At 39.5% G+C, this 17,261-nt stretch overlaps 1 protein-coding gene across 1 annotated transcript in view; it reads left to right on the forward strand.

Annotated features, from left to right (window-relative positions):
* Positions 1-216: 216 nt before the first annotated feature.
* LOC122809644 (estradiol 17-beta-dehydrogenase 2-like) overlaps positions 217-17,261 on the forward strand; it is a 154,401-nt gene continuing 137,356 nt past the window's right edge. The window contains exon 1 of the mRNA XM_044081289.1: positions 217-851. Coding sequence (XP_043937224.1) covers positions 566-851 — 286 coding nt within the window. The 5' untranslated portion in view covers positions 217-565. The remainder of the gene's footprint in view (positions 852-17,261) is intronic.

Raw genomic sequence — 17,261 nt, forward strand, 5'->3', positions numbered from 1 at the left:
TAATAAAGCTTCTAGATTGGACTTAACTGGAATAAAAAAAACAGATAAACTGACTGCAAAAACGTACACTTTTCCCCCACATAGTATTGGTGAACTGCTGTTTTAAATCTCTCTGTCTTAACTTTCCACACCCACCAAACCTGTTTGCTTAAGCCTGCAGCAATTATTTTCTGTGACTTACCTTCCTTATAGGACTTATTGTCATGCTAATTATGTCATTTCACAATGGAAGGGTAGTATTTCAGGACCTTTTGAAATGTGCAGATATTTGCACTGCTTGCATTAAAGGCACGTACAGGCTTAAACTAAGAAATAAAACTGCACAAAGAAAGTGGCTTCACGAGTCTACAGACTGCATTCTTTGTAATCTATAAACTTCAACAGGATGGTTAAAACTAATGTGACAGTCATCCAAAGAGAAGTGTGAAGCCTGGGGTAACATTATAAACACAAAGGATTGCATATCATTTAAATTGATTCCATTGTATTAAATCATCATTTATCTGCAAGAGTAACTATTCATTGTGGGAAAAAATTTGTCTTTCACAGCTGCATTTTTAAGAGAATGGCAGACTATTTTTCTGAAACAGGTTTACTCAACCTGCTTTATACCGCAGCAAGCATACTCTTAGCTGGAGCTTTGTTTTACAGATGGTTACAAAATGATCTAAAATTGGGACTGAAGTCATCTACGAGTTTATTTCTGCTATTTTTTGCAGAACTGCTTTGGATTATAGCAATTCCAGGATACAGTGGCTTTTTATTCTTCAGCATTGCCTGTCTTGCCTTATATAACAGTTTGCCTCACTGTAGGATGTTACCCGTGGAAGGCAAAGCTGTACTTATTACAGGTAAAATAAGTCTGTTGTAACGAAACTTTGTGCATCTTGGAAGAGAGAGAGAGAGCATATTTCATATGATTAAAGCTATCCGTTGCTGATGGTCTTCATTTTCTAGTTCTGGGTTTGATTCTCCAGTCTCCTTTTTATGCTGTGTGATTCTGACCAATCATTTCTTATTACTACTTCTAGACTAGTACTGAAAAAGGGATAATATTTTAGTGAGTTTAACCTTTTTTAACAGAAAAAAATGTGTGTGTGTATGTTAGTGTCTATTTTCAGATGACAAGTATTAATGTGCTAGGAAAAAAATGACATTGTGAATATATTGCATTTTACAGGCAGGACATATACTTGAATTTGCATTTTATGTAAATAATAAAGGTTTATAATTAATTTTTCAGGTAATTATTCTAATCCAAGCAGTTGTTTTAGCGCTTTCATCCACTTTAATATTCCAGTGAACTTCTTCTGAAAGCGCTAAAACAACTGCTTGGTGTCTCATACTTTATACTGCATTGGACTGAATTCGCTGGTTTGGTGTTCTTTTACATGGTTGCTTGGTTCTTGACATTTTGTTAATTATTCTAATCCCATAATGATTGGTACAGAAATGTTGTAACCTGTTTCAGTCTCTGTAAATATAGTAGCAACATAGGTTCATAGGTTCATATATAGTAGCAACATACATAATTTTATCCAGTAAAAATGAACATAACTGCCTGTTACTTCAGTCATATTCTACTCAGCATAACCAATATGGACAATCTTACTTCTTATAAATATTCTTTCTTGAACTTTTCATTTTAAGTTTGCCGTGGGTTACTGTGCAGGCTAATATTTATCTGTTGATAAACATATCAGTTTCATTGTTCAAACTGGATTCGGTTAGAAAATAGAAAAAATGTATTTGGAAATAGTTATATGTAATACACTGATCTGTACCTGAAGGTCTCAGACCAAAACACGTGCCTTGTTACACAAAAAATGCTATGTCTCTGAAGTATGAGTTTTATAACACTGTCCTTATTTTCACGAGTAGAGACTGTTTCCTACTTGTTTAGAAAACATTTGTTTTTCTCTCGGTAAAACTGTTTTAGTTAATTCTATTTATTTACTATTTTTGTGTGGTACCTTCCTCCCATGATCATCAAGCTCTCCTTTTACATTCCTTTTTGGGATGGGAGCTGAGGTTCACTCATTCCTCATTGTGACAGGACCTGTTCCCAGTTGGGAAAGACCATCAGCGTACTTGTTTCCTGTTGGAGTGGGGATGGTATTCCATTGAAGCAGCAGCCCTATGGCTCATGATAGTTGGATGTCAAGAGTGGTGCAGTCATGTGCTGTGAAGAAGGTATTATGTGGTTTACATGCTAATTCCCTTTCTCTGGCATGTCTGACTTCTGTGATCACTGGTCATGAGTGGGCACGATTGCTTCCTTGCGTGTCTCCTGTCTTATGTGGCACATTACTGTAGAGTAAAACCATCAGACTGCCCTATACTGCTACGAGCTATACACATACACTCTAGTAACTATCATCTTTACAGTGGTCCAAGTCAACCCCCTACCTTCTCCAGGATGAGCAACCTTTTTTCAGCTGCTCACTCCTACCATTTCCCACCTGTCTTCCTCTAGCCTCAGAGTCATTAGTTAAATAAGGTTCTTTCATAGTCAGAGCTTTATTCCACGTGCCACAGAGCCACAGAGCCAGATCTTAGTTAAGTTTTAATGAATTCCACATGCCACAGAGCCAGATCTTAGTTAAGTTTTAATGAATTCCACATGCCACAGAGCCAGGTTTTAGTTAAGTTTTAATCAATATGTTTAACTCGACTCTTCCATCTGTGTGAACTTGGTCTCCCAGAAAATAGCAACAAGCCTACCAGCAAATGCAGAAAACTATGATCAAAATATTATCACAGTATTTCAATAACTCCCATACAGACTCATCTCTCCTTGACTGGATTCTTGTCTCATACCCTTCTAAATACCATAACCCTGAAACACTACCAAATTCCCTAAGTGATCACTGTCCAATAAAAATACTCAGATACACATCCCATCAAGCTAAACTTCAAAGTTCTATCAAACACCGAAAACTAACAAACTTTAATCCTGAAACTCTCAAATCTTTATTATCAAAAGTGAACTGGAATCCCTTAAAACTACTCCCCTTGAATGAAGCTGTCTGCTTTTTTTAACTCCTCTTTCCTTAGTATTTTAAATTCTCTGGCACCCCTTAGAACAGTCCGCATAAAGTCTAACATATCCCCATGACTGACTGTAAACACTCATGCACTGCTAAAAAAAAAAGACAAAGCTTGGAAAATTTGGACTAAAACTAAACATCAACCAGACCTCCAGAAATATAAAGAACTTAGAAATCTTGCCAAAAGTCAAATAAATAAAGATAAGAAAAACTTCTATAATAATCCATCTTCTACCGTTAAATCCAACCCTAAAAAGTTCTGGCACTCTGCAAATCAAATACTACACCCAGGTGCACTAGTCTCCCCTAACCCTCATCCTGACAAAACACATGAGGAAACTGTCTCCATAGTCAACAACTACTTTATAGACTCAATATCAAAATTACTAAATCAAGACACAAACCATCCCACCAACAATAACAGACCAAATAGCTTAAACTCTTCCATCAATAGTGACCCTAGCACTACCTTCTCCCTCAAACCTGTCTCCGCTAACTATATTAAAACTCTACTATCTAAATTAAAACCTTGCTCCACATCTACATCTGTAGACAACATTCCCTCCACATTTTCATGCTGCTGCTGATGTTTTTGCTTTCCAGTTTTTATTCTAATAAACTGCTCTATCATGGAATCTACAGTCCCTTCCATCTGGAAGCAATTTTACACCCTTCCAATATACAAAGGAGGAAACTCTATAGATATAACTAATTTTTAGACCCATAGCCATACTCTCACCACTCTCCAAAATTCTGGAAAAATGTATACACAATCAAGCCTTACACTACCTTCTGCAAGACAATCTACTCACACCTACTCAACATGGCTTCCGTCCCATGCACAGCACTACTACAGCTCTCCTGTCCTTCCTAAACTCTGTATCACTAGCTAGAGACAGTAACAAACTTATTTCCTGTCTCTTCATTGACCTCTGCAAAGCCTTTGATATAGTCTCTCATAAACTCCTTCTCCTTAAACTAGCAAACTTACACTTCTCTCCATCTACCATATCTTGGTTTAACAGCTATCTCTCTGATAGATTCCAATCAGTCAAATGGCTTTCAGCTTTCTCCCCTCTTCTTCATGTTAAAACGGGTGTTCCACAAGGCTCCATCCTTGGGCCACTTCTTTTTAACATATTTACCAACTTTCTCTATTCTTTCTGTCCTGGATCCTCACTGATGCAATACTCAGATTGATTCTACAGTTATCACTAGTGCCGAATCACCAACTCACCAGTCATCAACTTATCCTTAATCCAAATAAAACCAAATTACTACTCTTTCCCCCTAAACACATTAACCACATAAAGTCTTCCTTTTCCATATTATCACAAAATAATACTCAAATACAGGTGGACACCAGTACAGAACTCTTAGGTGTTACTATTGATGATAGACTAACCTTTGATTTACATGTCAATAATTGTATCCGAAAAAACACATCTCAAGCTAGGTCTCCTCTATAGGAACAAAAATATCTTACCAAAACAGCAAAACTAATCCTTTCAAATGCCTACCTCTTACCCACTTTACTCTATAGCTCCCAGATTCTCACCAGCCCCAACACTGGACTACTAAACAAGTTAGAAACAATTTATAACAGGATTGCCAGATTTGCTGCCCAAAATTCTTACAATTCCCATCACTCTCTCACTAAAAGAACTAAATTGGCTAGAATTACCTAACCTGCTTCAGTATAATCAGTTTCAGATTATTCACTCCATTCTCTACAAACCCTGTTTCTGTTCAACTATCTCATCTCTAATCTCTCATTACCTACCCACTAGATTACTCCACAGTTCTGAACAAGGCCTACTAAAAATCTACAAACCATGGACCAAAATGGGTCACGTAGTCTATAGCTTTAACCGTTCCAAGGCCTGGAATAGCCTACCACTAGATATAAGATTCCTTGAACATCCCAATCAATTCAAAACCGCTAGAAAAAAATACCTTCATGAAAAATGGACCTGCCAATGTAATTATCCCCCATAAACACTCCCCTATAACCTTCTATTTTCCTTCTCTCTTCCTTCCCTTCAATAAACAAACATACTACTTTATCTTCTCCTCTTGCTACATCACTGTACAAACATAACTAGTAAAATATTTCAGCTATGTAACTCTTTGTCTTCTTCTTTCGGCTGTTCCTGTTAGAGGTCGCCACAGCAGATCATCTGTTTCCATTCTTTCTGTCCTCTGCATCTTGCTCTGTCACACCAACCACCTGCATGTCCTCTCTCACCACATCCATAAACCTTATCCTAGGCATTCCACTTTTCCTGTTACCTGACAGCTTCATCCTTAGCATCTTTTTCCCAATATACTCTTCATCCCTCCTCAGCACATGTCCAAACCAATGTAATCTTGCCTCTCTGGCTTTGTCTCCAAACCTTCCAACCTGGGCTGACCCTCTAATATACTTATTCCTAATCCTGTCCACCCAGTGCAAATCTTAACATCTTTAACTCTGCCATGTCCAGCTCTGACTCCTGCCTTTTTGTCAGTGCCACTGTCTCCAACCCATATAACATAGCTGGTCTCACTACCCTCTTGTAGACCTTCCCTTTCACTCTTACTGGTACTCGTCTGTCACAAATCTCTCCTGACACTCTTCTCTACCCAATCCACCCAATCCATCCTGCCTGTACTTTTTTCTTCACCTCTCCTACACACTCACTATTATTCTGAATTGTTGATCCCAAGTATTTAAACTCATCCACCTTCACCACCTCTACTCCCTGCATCTTCACCATTCCTCTAGCCTCCCTCTCATTTACACACATATATTCTGGGAGGCAACCCCCACCCCACCCCTGGGGCAGCTTTTCCACATCCCCTCCTACGTAATATAATCATCTATGAGGTTACCATTACCTGGAGAAAAAGCAAGTATATGGTTTTGCACAAAAATCAAGTATTTAAAGTTCTTCTTTTTCAAGTGATTTCAGGGAACAGTTCATTTTCTAAAGCAAGCCTAAAATTAGGAAGACTTAAGTAAATCTAACTATTCTCATGTAAATACATAGTGGAAATCCAGCTTTTTGAAACAGAACTTATGATTGCTTTAAAAGACATTCATTTTTGTTTCTGTTTGTTTCGATTAATCATATAAAGAAAATCAGACAAATGCTATATGCTCTCAGGAATGACCCAAAACAATACAAATATGTGATTTTAGGTAGTAATGTCCAAAACTAGGATTTGTGAACAAATTTAAGACAGCATAAAGCTGTTTGTTGTATTTATTTGATGTAAGATTTCTGACTCTTGAATCTGAGAGAAGTACATTTTAACTGCAGTGAGAGAAAAGTGGTAGTATTACAAAAACAACTTACTCTAGGCTACTTTCAAGTTAGTTACTACAGCTTGATGCTGCTTTGTAGATTGGAACTACCGCAAAATAACTGGAAGTGATTTTGATTATTATAATCCCACCAAAGGTTTAGTTTCCCTATTAAAGAACATGGAGTTGTTTGCTGTCTTTAATGTTAAGTTTTTATTTTGTAGAAGAGCTCACATTTGATTTCATCTTGAGAACTAAAAGCTTGAGTTCCCAGTTAGATATCCAGCTCTTTAATATCCCCAACAGGAGCAAACATCAGTCATGGGATGCTCCCTTTAAATTCTGTTTCTCTATCTGACCACGAGTAAGAATTTGCTGCTACTCAGAGTGCTGACACAATGGCACATCGTCATGTCTGCATTTATTATCTAGTTAGTTAGTTAGCTTTTATTTTAATTGCTCAGGGAATTGTCAATGGGCAGGGCAATTTACAGAAGAAGCTTGAGACAATGGCTCAAAAATAACAATAATGAACTAAAACAAAACAATCTTAAGGAGAAATTCAAAAGCTATAAAATATGAAACTATTGACACACATGCACGAACAGAAATGGTTTGTATAATGTTAAAAAAAGAGGCAGAATTCAAACAGTGAACATCACAGTGACTCAGCAATATGGTCTCTCACATATCTAAGTCTGAAGTTCAGTTCTCACATCTAGTATATATAAAATTTATATAGTTAAACTAAACATCAGCATTTGGATATCTTTTTTGGTGCTTGTTGGTAATTAATGCTCTTTACATGAGTTTCCCATGTCTATATGGGTTTTCTCAGCAATGGTTATTTGTAGTAACCAAAGGGATACTCTGTGCAAGCAATGTAGTTGCTAGTTATACTGTTTCAAGTGTCAGTATTAGAACTCAGTTTGTCTCCCTTTTCCCACAAATGCTGCAACCCCAGGGGATGTTTATATTAATTAAGCTATACATAGGAGTATTGTCCCCTATGACACTCAGGCAGACTAGACAAGATCCTTTAGGAAATATGACACCATTAATAAAGTAGAAAAACACAAACAAGTTATGCTTGATAGCTACCAATATTTTCGCTGGGTGGACCAATTTCAGAGCCATTACTAGGTCAATTGAAATCCCAGACAGTCACCAAGCAGAGCCCCCATCAAACTGAAGATGAGCATCAACAAATACATAAATATATAAATATAGGCCATGTAAAGTTATAGTAAACCACTTATTTCAGTTCTTTATTAAAGTTACTAGCACACACTCACACAGTGTCATTTAAGCCACCGGGATATACTATCTGTGGCTACATAAATGTCTACTGGTACTGCACTCTATTTATTTACTTATCTTATTTATCCTTTATTGACCAGGTTAGTCCCACTAGGCTACTAGCCTCTTTTCAGGGGAGACCCAAGGTAATATTTTTACTACTAGAGGAAATTTGGCCAAGGCATTAGGGAACGTCTCCTACTCTTTTTGATAGGAGCCATGGGATCTTTTGCATCCACCTAAACTGCCACCAAGTCAGGCAGATGGGGTATAAGTTTAATGCCTCATCTGAAGGATGACACACTCTAGAGTGCAGCACCCCCCCCTCCCATGCTGCACTGCAGTGACAGCAAGTGATTTACCTAGTATGGGTATAAAACTCAAAGCCTTCTGCGCAAAAGGCAAGCGTGCAGTGACATACTCATGCCCAGTCATCTCTCATTTGCATAGGTGATCATGCCCCTTAGCTTATGCTGGGAAACCACCCTTTTCACCTCATTTCAGCTCTAGTACTGTTTACTTCCAAAGCCTAGAGGGTTGCTATAAGTCCTAATTCTGCCAAAATTGACTGTAACTGCAAAAAATAATGACAAATTCCAAAACTTACTGTTACATCTTGAAAACATTGTTGCAGGGGTATGCATGTATGTATGTATATGTAGAGAGAATATTACATTGGGAGGAACTTTCATATATCTAACATTGTTTAATATCAGCAGAAATGATAGAATGATAATATCCCTTCTGCTGGTATTGCTTATCCTTTTGTTATACAGTCGTGAAGTTCATATATATAACTGGCAAAGGCTGGGAGGGTGCAAACTGACTTGCCCCTCCCCACAAAAATATGAGTTACTAGTTTTTATTTTTGTTTTTTCGATGTTATCACTTTTTGTCTTTTTTATAATGATTGTTTTGCTGTTTAATTTTCTGGTTCTTTGATATTTCGAAGTACATCCATATATACAAATATGCATATGCTCACGTTTGCAAGCGTGTGTTTGTGTGTGTGTGTGTGTGTGTGTTTGTGTGTGTGTTTGTATGTGTATCTATGGATTTATAACTCTTCATTGATGTGCAGAAGTGTTGAAAGTAGCTTCATCAACCTCTCATGGTCAAAACATGCAAACATTGATCCACAAAGACTGGAAAAAACACTCAACCAGTATTTTTTGCAGGGGGGGGGCAAATCCCCCAACCCCAACACACACACCTTGCTACCAACTTCAAAATCACACTACAGTGAGGGAAGGGCGAATTTCCCAATACCCACTGTACCAAAATGTATGTGTGAGGAAGCCGGTAAGGTTCAGAAAGCAGATTTTGATCAGCTGTACCGGCTTTCTCACGGGTTAAAGAATGGAAACTTTGTTATACTGTAATTATAAGGATTATTTGTTTTGGGGGGTTGTTCATAATAAGCTTATTATAATCTAAGCGATGGATGTTAAATACTTTAATTTTTTCTCTGTTCATTTCTGTTCCCTTCCCAGTTTTGTAATTATTCTTTTTCCTTCTTGCCTTTCCTTTCTAACTTTAACATTTGCTGGTACTGTTGTAGTTAGCCCATTCGGTTGAAATTAGGTATCATTTCATAATTATGGCATCTTATTCATTTTGTTGTTGTTTTATTCCCCTGTAGCATTCATCAAATTCTTGCTTTTCTTGCATTTGACAGGCATCATTCGACTGGGTTAGAGCTGTACAGTCCATTTGTTCCCATTTGTACACTTTTTTCTGCACTTTTTTCATATAGTACTGCATTTTATATGTTTTTGTTTCTTACTGAATATTAATTGAACTGAAAATTGTGGCTCTGTGTCTCTACGGAGATCTTGTTAGAAGTGTAGCCATTGATAGCAGTGGGAGGGGTAGTTTCACTTTGATATTTTCTGCTTCAGCTGAGGGGCTGTCCTGTCTTATATAAGTGGTACATTTTGTTTTTTTTCTGCTAAATGCTTGAGCTTTGGCCAGCTAAGATCTGCCTGCAATCAACTGGACGTATAAGCGAATTTAAGTACACTTTTATCTGCACTTTTTTCATTTAGTACTACATTTTATGTGTTTTTGGTTCTTACTGAATATTAATTGAACTGAAAATTGTGGCTCTCTGTCTCTACAGTTAGTTCCCACCCTCCCTCCTTGTTCTTGTTTTGGTGTTAATCTTGGTGGCTTTGAAATTGCACGCCCCTCTTCTAAATTTGTATTTGGATACTCCGTCTGTGCCCATCTCATTTACTCACTCAACTGAGTGCAGTGAGGTCATATTCTAATTTCAGGTACTCCTACTGTGTACAAAGAGAGCATTTGGGAAGAGAAAAAACATTTTTTTTTTCTAAGTTTGTTTCCTGTCTTTCCTGTAAGTACTCTAGTCCACATATATATTTGTTGTATCCAGGATTATTTGTAAACTTCTGAGCCCCCCAAACTTTCTGTGTTGGAGAGAAGCCTTCTAGCTTAATTTTGTTTCTTAGAACTAGCCAGTTTTTTTAGTTTCAGCACTCAAATCTGTTTCTCTGAGCTCAGCACTTGTTTAGAACTCGTTGTAAGTACTAAATAAGCTACAAATTACTACAGCACTCAAATTTCCTCACTTGTCTAGACGAAAGCAGTTTTTAGTACTTAATAAATAAGCAATTATCCAGGCATGTGTAAGGGTCAGCTCCCAGTGTTTTCTCCTGTCAACCTGATGAATCTGGGCATCTTGGGGCAATGCAGCAGTTGGCTCATGTACACAAACAACCCTCTCTTCCTACCACCCAACACTACAACCTGTGAGAGATGCACTTATATAGCCAAACTGGAAGCAAAGCTCTCTTCACCCAAGACTGGAATAAACAGTCAAGAGGAGAAGGTAAACTCTTGCACCACACCACACTCATCACATAGTCCTTCAAAATCTACACCACCAAAACACACACATAGAAACACAAAACACACACCTACATTCATGGAGGCTCCCAATAAAAACCTGCCCAAGCAACAGGGACCTCCAAAGCAGAAACGCAAGCAAACTCCAACCCCCCAACACAACCCACATGACACATAGAACAATCTCAGTGTGTCACTCAACCACAGCCCATAGAGCATAACAACGTACCCAACACTCTAGTCATAGGTGACTCTATAGTCAGGCACACTGATGTTCCACTCACCAGGCGAAACAAGAAGAAAGTTACTGTCAGCTGCCTGTCAGGTGCCAGGATCCGCCACATAACACACACACTCAGGTCACTCCACAACAAGTACAAATATGACTCTGTCATTGTCCATGTTGGTGTGAATGACCTGAGACATACCTCTCTGGACTACATGAAAAGAGACATGGAAGAGCTCTCCAATCTTGTAGCCCAGGCAGGTATGACCCTAGCCCTCAGTAGCATCCTGCCATCACCCAGAATGATAACACAGTACAAGGACAAAATGATTGACTTCAACAATTGGCTAAGCTTCTGGTGTCATTCTAAGGGGACCCAGTATTTGTCTGCTTGGGATGACATGATCAACAGACCACGATGCTTTGCCAGAGATGGCCTGCATCTGTCGCCCTTGGGATTCCGGATACTGGCTAAGGCTCTTGCCACCCCTATAGTCCCTTTTTTAGGCAAGGTTCAAATGACAAATTCACCACTGTAACAGGTACAAGCAAGCAAAATCTGAGGATAATGCTACTCAATGCTAGAAGTCTAAACCTCAAAATGCACTCACTCGAGGCACTCCTTAAAATGGAGAACATCGACATCTGTGCAGTGACAGAGACCTGATTCAAAGCTCCAAAGAGCACCCCTGCATTCATACCACACCTTTCAGCCACCTAACCCAGACCGAAACACTAAAGGCGAGGCATGTCCATATTCATTAAGGATATCCACACCTCCAGGCTAGTTGCACAGCATAATGCATCAGAGATTATCCAAGTGCAACTAACTCTGGGGAAGACTGCAATCCAAATTGTAGCTTACTACAGACCCACCACCATGCCCCAGGATTCCCACTCCTCATTTCTTGAAACACTGGAAAATATTAAGGTACAACCCAACACTCTAATAATGGACAATTTCAACTACCCCACCATTATCTGGAAAAACTACTCATGTACCAATCTTTTGCTCAATGTTTTCTGGAATTCATAAATTCCAATGCCTTGGATCAACTTATTCACTCCCCCACCAAGGGCAGCAATATTCTAGACTTGGTCATTACCAACATAGGTGACTAGTGTACCATACCAGAGGTCAATTCCTCATTGGTCAGATCCGACCACAAGCTAATCAACCTAGACATCCACATCCCTTCCTCACCCCCCCATTAGGGAAACCACTGTAAAAAAACTTCTCCAAAGCCAACTTCACACTTCTCAAGACAGAAGTGGCAAACCTCATGACACCCATGCAAACGGACAATAGAGGTACGACTGCTGAATCCTACACAAATGCACTTTATAAGCACCTACATGAGTGCATGGATCGTGCTATCCCTAACAGAACCAAGATGCCATCCTCCAAAAAAAGGAAGCCAATCTGGTGGTCCTCTGCCATAAACAAACTCTACAACAGAAGAAAGAAACTGTTGCAAAAAGAAGTAAAATCCCATCACTGGAGGAGCTCCCTGGTCAGCCTCAGTAAGAAGTTGAGATCTCTCATAAAATCCTCCAAAGCTAATTATGAAAACAAAATTAACACTGACTCTAAAGACAACCACAAAGCATTCTATACCTATGTCAAGAATCTCAATGGCAACACTCAGATCTGCTCTGAGTTATAGCACAATGGCACTAAATATACAGAACCAACTGATATTGCCAACATCCTGACAGATAGGTTCAGTGCTAACTTTACCCCCCTCTCACCCCCTAGAGGGCCCATCTCTATACCGGAAGAATACAAAGTTCCTGTAATCATGGCTGCACAGGTAAAAGACACACTCTCCAAAGCCAAAAACATAACATTCATGGGACCTGACAATATCCCAGGCTGCGTTCTACACAAACTACAGAAAGAAATGGCACCCCACCTAAGTACCATGTTCAATCATAGCCTCACCTCAGGCTTTGTGCCCACTGAATGGTTATCCCACTCCACAAAGGGGGTGCCACAATGGACCCTTGGAACTACAGCCCCATTAGCCTGATGAGCCTGGTCTGCAAGGCCATGGAATGTATCATCATGGAACTCATAAGCAAAGACGTTGGTAATCTCCAAACTCTGGATCCCACCCAGTTCAGGTTTGTAAAAGGCAGATCATGTCTCCAAACCTGATAGACTTCTTTGAAGCAGTCACCAAAGCCATAGATGAGGGTAAGGTGGTTCACACAGCCTATCTACATCTCGCCAAGGCTTTCAATACCATCCCCCACTCTGGAATTATAGATACGCTCACTAAACTAGGTATAAATCCCTATGTCACAAGATTGGTTGCCAACTGGCTCATGAACAGAACCCACACTGTGAAAGTAGCAGACTCCAAATCCATCTTCAGACCAGTGACAAGTGGAGTACCACAGGGTTCAGTCCTGGGTCCTCTCCTGTTTGGTATCTACTTCTCTGAAGTACAGGCTAACACAGAAGGTGTTTGGCTAACGAAGTTTGCAGATGACTGCAAACTGGGAGCCATAATCGAAACTCCTAATGATATGGACATCCTACAAAAAGGCCTCACTGACACAGATGCCTGGTGTCAAAGCCATGGCCTGAAGCTCAATGCCAAAAAGTGCATTGTCATCCCTGTTGGAAAAAACTCTGTACCCTTGAATTACTACATAGGTGGTAGTCTACTTAACAACAAAAGTGTGATAAGAGACCTTGGGACACAGGCAGACAGTAGTCTCTCCTTTGATAATCACATCGCCATAGTGGTCAGGAAATCCTTCTACATGGCACACCTCATCACAAAGGGTTTCTCATGCAGAAGAAAGAGGTCATTGTTCTCCTCTACTCATCACTCATTAGACCCATTATAGAGTACAGCACCCCTTTTGGTATGTATCTCACAAGACATCTACAACAACTGGAGAGGCCACAGAAATACCTCACAAAGAGGATTACTGGCCTCAAACAGATGCCCTATGCAGACCGTCTCAAAAAACTCCAGCTTTACTCCATCGCATATCGCCTACTCAGAAGCGATCTCTGACTAACATACAAAGCTATGTCAAACCCAGAGCTGTTGGACATGCTCCACTTATAGAAATCCCAATCCCTCCGAGCTACACGCTGTAGGGACCTAAATCTTGTCAGCACAATAAACAGAACATGCTGGAGGGATAGATTCCTGTCCCAGAGACTTCCCATACTCTGGAACAGACTACCTATCTATGTCAAACAGAGCTCCTCATTAGCACTCTTCAAGAAAAATCTTGATGATTGGATGGGAAATAGGAAATTCACCCCGGGGATCACTTCTGTGGCTCTACTCGACAGGAGCACAGGAAAATAATTTTCTTGGGTGGTGAAAGCCAAGGTATCTTTTTGGCTAGGCTTATAGGGCCAATGGCCTAGTAACTACCTAGAAACCTAGGAACCTATAAACCAAATGGAGACCCTTGTTCCCATCTAGAGAGCCTTACCAGTTCATTCATTCCTCTGTGAGGTGAAAGGTAGGTGTTATAGAGCAGAGTGGTCTGTTGTACCCATGACGTTTGCATCCCATCTCACCTACCCCTTCCCCAGACCTTATCATGGCTGCCATTCAGTAAACAACATGCATGCTTCATGCATCGGTGCAAGGTTTATGCAGCATAGGTCTGCGTGGCTGCATCTGGGAGTGATCTACCCTCTAGTAAGTGTCATTAATGTACAAAATGGGAGAAGACAGCCAATATCAACAGCTGACTCCCATCCTTCCCCTACCTGGACCCTCCATTATACATACTGCTAACCTAAGTCTTCTTTACTACTCTTTCTGTTAAAACACAAGTACATAATTCGTTTATTCATAATTATGCCTGCAGTCTCATTGCACAACTAAAAGGTTTAGAGTAATCATCTCCATTGTTCCTTGTGTCTTTGCTGCATTCTTGGACACTCCCGTTTTCTTCATGGAATGCAATACAACAAGAAAAGCTGCATAATGTTTCAGTTTATGTTTGCTTGACAGTTTTGTTACCTGCCATGATTATGTAGCATTTATAATTTCCATTTGAATGATAACCTGAAACAATTAAATGTTATATTATCTTGCAAATGCAGTTATTGCAAAACCTAAAAGACATTCTGAAAATGTATACAGTATAAGTACATGACATACCATTATTTATGTACTTTGGGGGGGGATGCTGGTCTGGTCTGTGTTAAAAGGGCTGGAATGGGACTTTTGAGAGAGCAAGGGGGCAAAATGCATGTTTTTTGTGGGCATCAAACTCCTTTGCATCAGCTCTGCTGTTACTATTCAACAGCTAACACAAATGATAATAATCTCTGCAAGTAAATAAAATGTATACAATGTCAATATCTACTTACTAAAGGAAGTACTTCTTTGAAAAGTATACACAACTAAGGAAAGCACCAGAGTACGTGCTACAATGTAACAGCTTGAGTAGGAAAATGCATACACTCAGTGTCAGTGCTGGACAGCAGCAGATTCAACGATTCTAGTAGAAAGGTATGTTAAAGGAAACATTTCAATAAATATATATCTAGCACAATGAGTGTGTTTTACTATCACAGTCATTGGGGGGGAGTGCTTTGAGAGGAGAGGTAATGTATTATTGGGTGGATACTGGTATAGCTCCATTTCCAAAGATATGGGACATCATAGTACATTTTCTGTGAAAGGATTACTGTATTTGGAACTGTAAAGGTATCTGATTTGCTACTTATATTCTCAATCACTTAGATTTCATACATACTCAAAGCCCAATGAGTCTTATGGTCACTTATGCCTTCCTACTGTCCTTCATACTGCATGTCCTTTCTCCAGGAGGGCCATACCAATCAATCCCAGAATAAATTTGTGAAAAACTATCCAGTCATCTAGGTTATGCTTAAAGGAAGATAGTGAGTTGCATTGCTTAACGTGGAGGATATTTATTCTGGAGGTCTAGGAGGGGCTTTACCTGTCACTCCTGTGTGCTTTGTTAGTCTGTTGGTGAAAATTTAGGTTTTTGTTTCTAGTATTGGTGGAGTTATTGGACTTGCAGGGATGCAGGAGGTTGAGGACAATGTTGTCTCTAATGAGGCAGTAACCAAAACAGAGACCTCTGTTCAAAAGTCTGTAAAACACTGAATAAAAGGATAGCGATTCCAGTCTATCTTGATAGCTAAGTGACTTCAGGCCTATGATTTTTTTTTTGTTAGGAATGTTTGGGGTTTCTCTAATTATTTGTTATGTTTAATGAGGTATATCCTGAAGAGGACATTATACTCAATAACTGGTCCGACCAATACTGGGTATTAGGAAGTGACTGTTGTTTTAGACCTTGAAGATATTCCTTTTGCAATTATCTGTGCTAAATAAAAGGTGTTCCTATCAACCATTGTCACATAATGGTCAAAATATATGGAATTATTAACTCATGTTCCTAAGGCCCAGAAAATATTTTGCTTTGTAGTAGCTATTTTGGATTTAGTTTGAACCTGTTTTAGAAAACCAAGAGTTTACTAGGGACAGCTCATTCAGGTGGGTTTGGATGTCAGAGGGTGATTTAACCCCATGTTGCAGTTATCTGCAAACTCTGTTAGCCAGAAGTTCTGACTCCCTGCTTGGAGGTCAGAAAAGTAAAGACCAAAAAGGAGGGGCCCAGCACTGAGACCTAAGCAATGCTGCTAGTCATTTCCATGCATTCTGATGAGATGATTTCAACTTTCACTGTGTGAATTTTATCTTTCAGCCTGTTTGCTATCCATGTTACCATATATGGGATGATATTTAATGCTTTTAGCCTAAGGATGATGCTAGCATGGGAAATTGTTTTGAAGGCCTTGGCCAGGATGAGATATACTGTGTGTACTACATGACCACCATCTACAGCCTCAGTAATCCTTTTAAAGATGTATACTCGAATCAGTAGAATGAATATACCCTTTGCAAAGCCAAAGTCTTGGGTGTATCTAGTCAAATAATATTTTTGAGATCGTAGTGTATAAGGTCAGTTATAATACATTCCATGGCTTTGAAGATGAGGCTTGTAAGACTGACAGCTCTATGATTACATGGGTATTCTGTAAGGCCACCCCAGCAGAAGGGCATCATACTGCAGTGGATCACAGGAGGCTAATGGCCCTGGAGTGCTTACAAGCCTAGCCAAGAGTTTATCCCCAAGAAAGAAACCTCAATCAGCACCTGTCATCCCTGTCAATGAAGAACACAGGTGGAACCCCTGGGACAAATTTGTGGTTTCCCATCCACTCATGAATGTTGAGCTTGAAGAGGGTCAGCAATGTACTTTGTTTGACGTGTATGAGGAGTCTATTCCAGAGATGGGGAAGCCTCTTGGAGACAAACCTGTCTCTCCAGCAGGTTTTGTTAATGTCACATATTAGATTTAGGTCTTTTGATTGGGTAATGCGCGGGGTGTTAGACTTATGGATATGGAGCATCTCTAGTAGGGTAGGGTCTGAGATTGCCTTGTAGGTGAGACACAGATCAGAGTGGAGTGATAGTGATTTGAGCTTGTCCACATAGGA

Source organism: Protopterus annectens, chromosome 8.part0 (genome assembly GCF_019279795.1).
Source record: "Protopterus annectens isolate FY-2018-M chromosome 8.part0, PAN1.0, whole genome shotgun sequence".
NCBI lineage: Eukaryota > Metazoa > Chordata > Ceratodontiformes > Protopteridae > Protopterus > Protopterus annectens.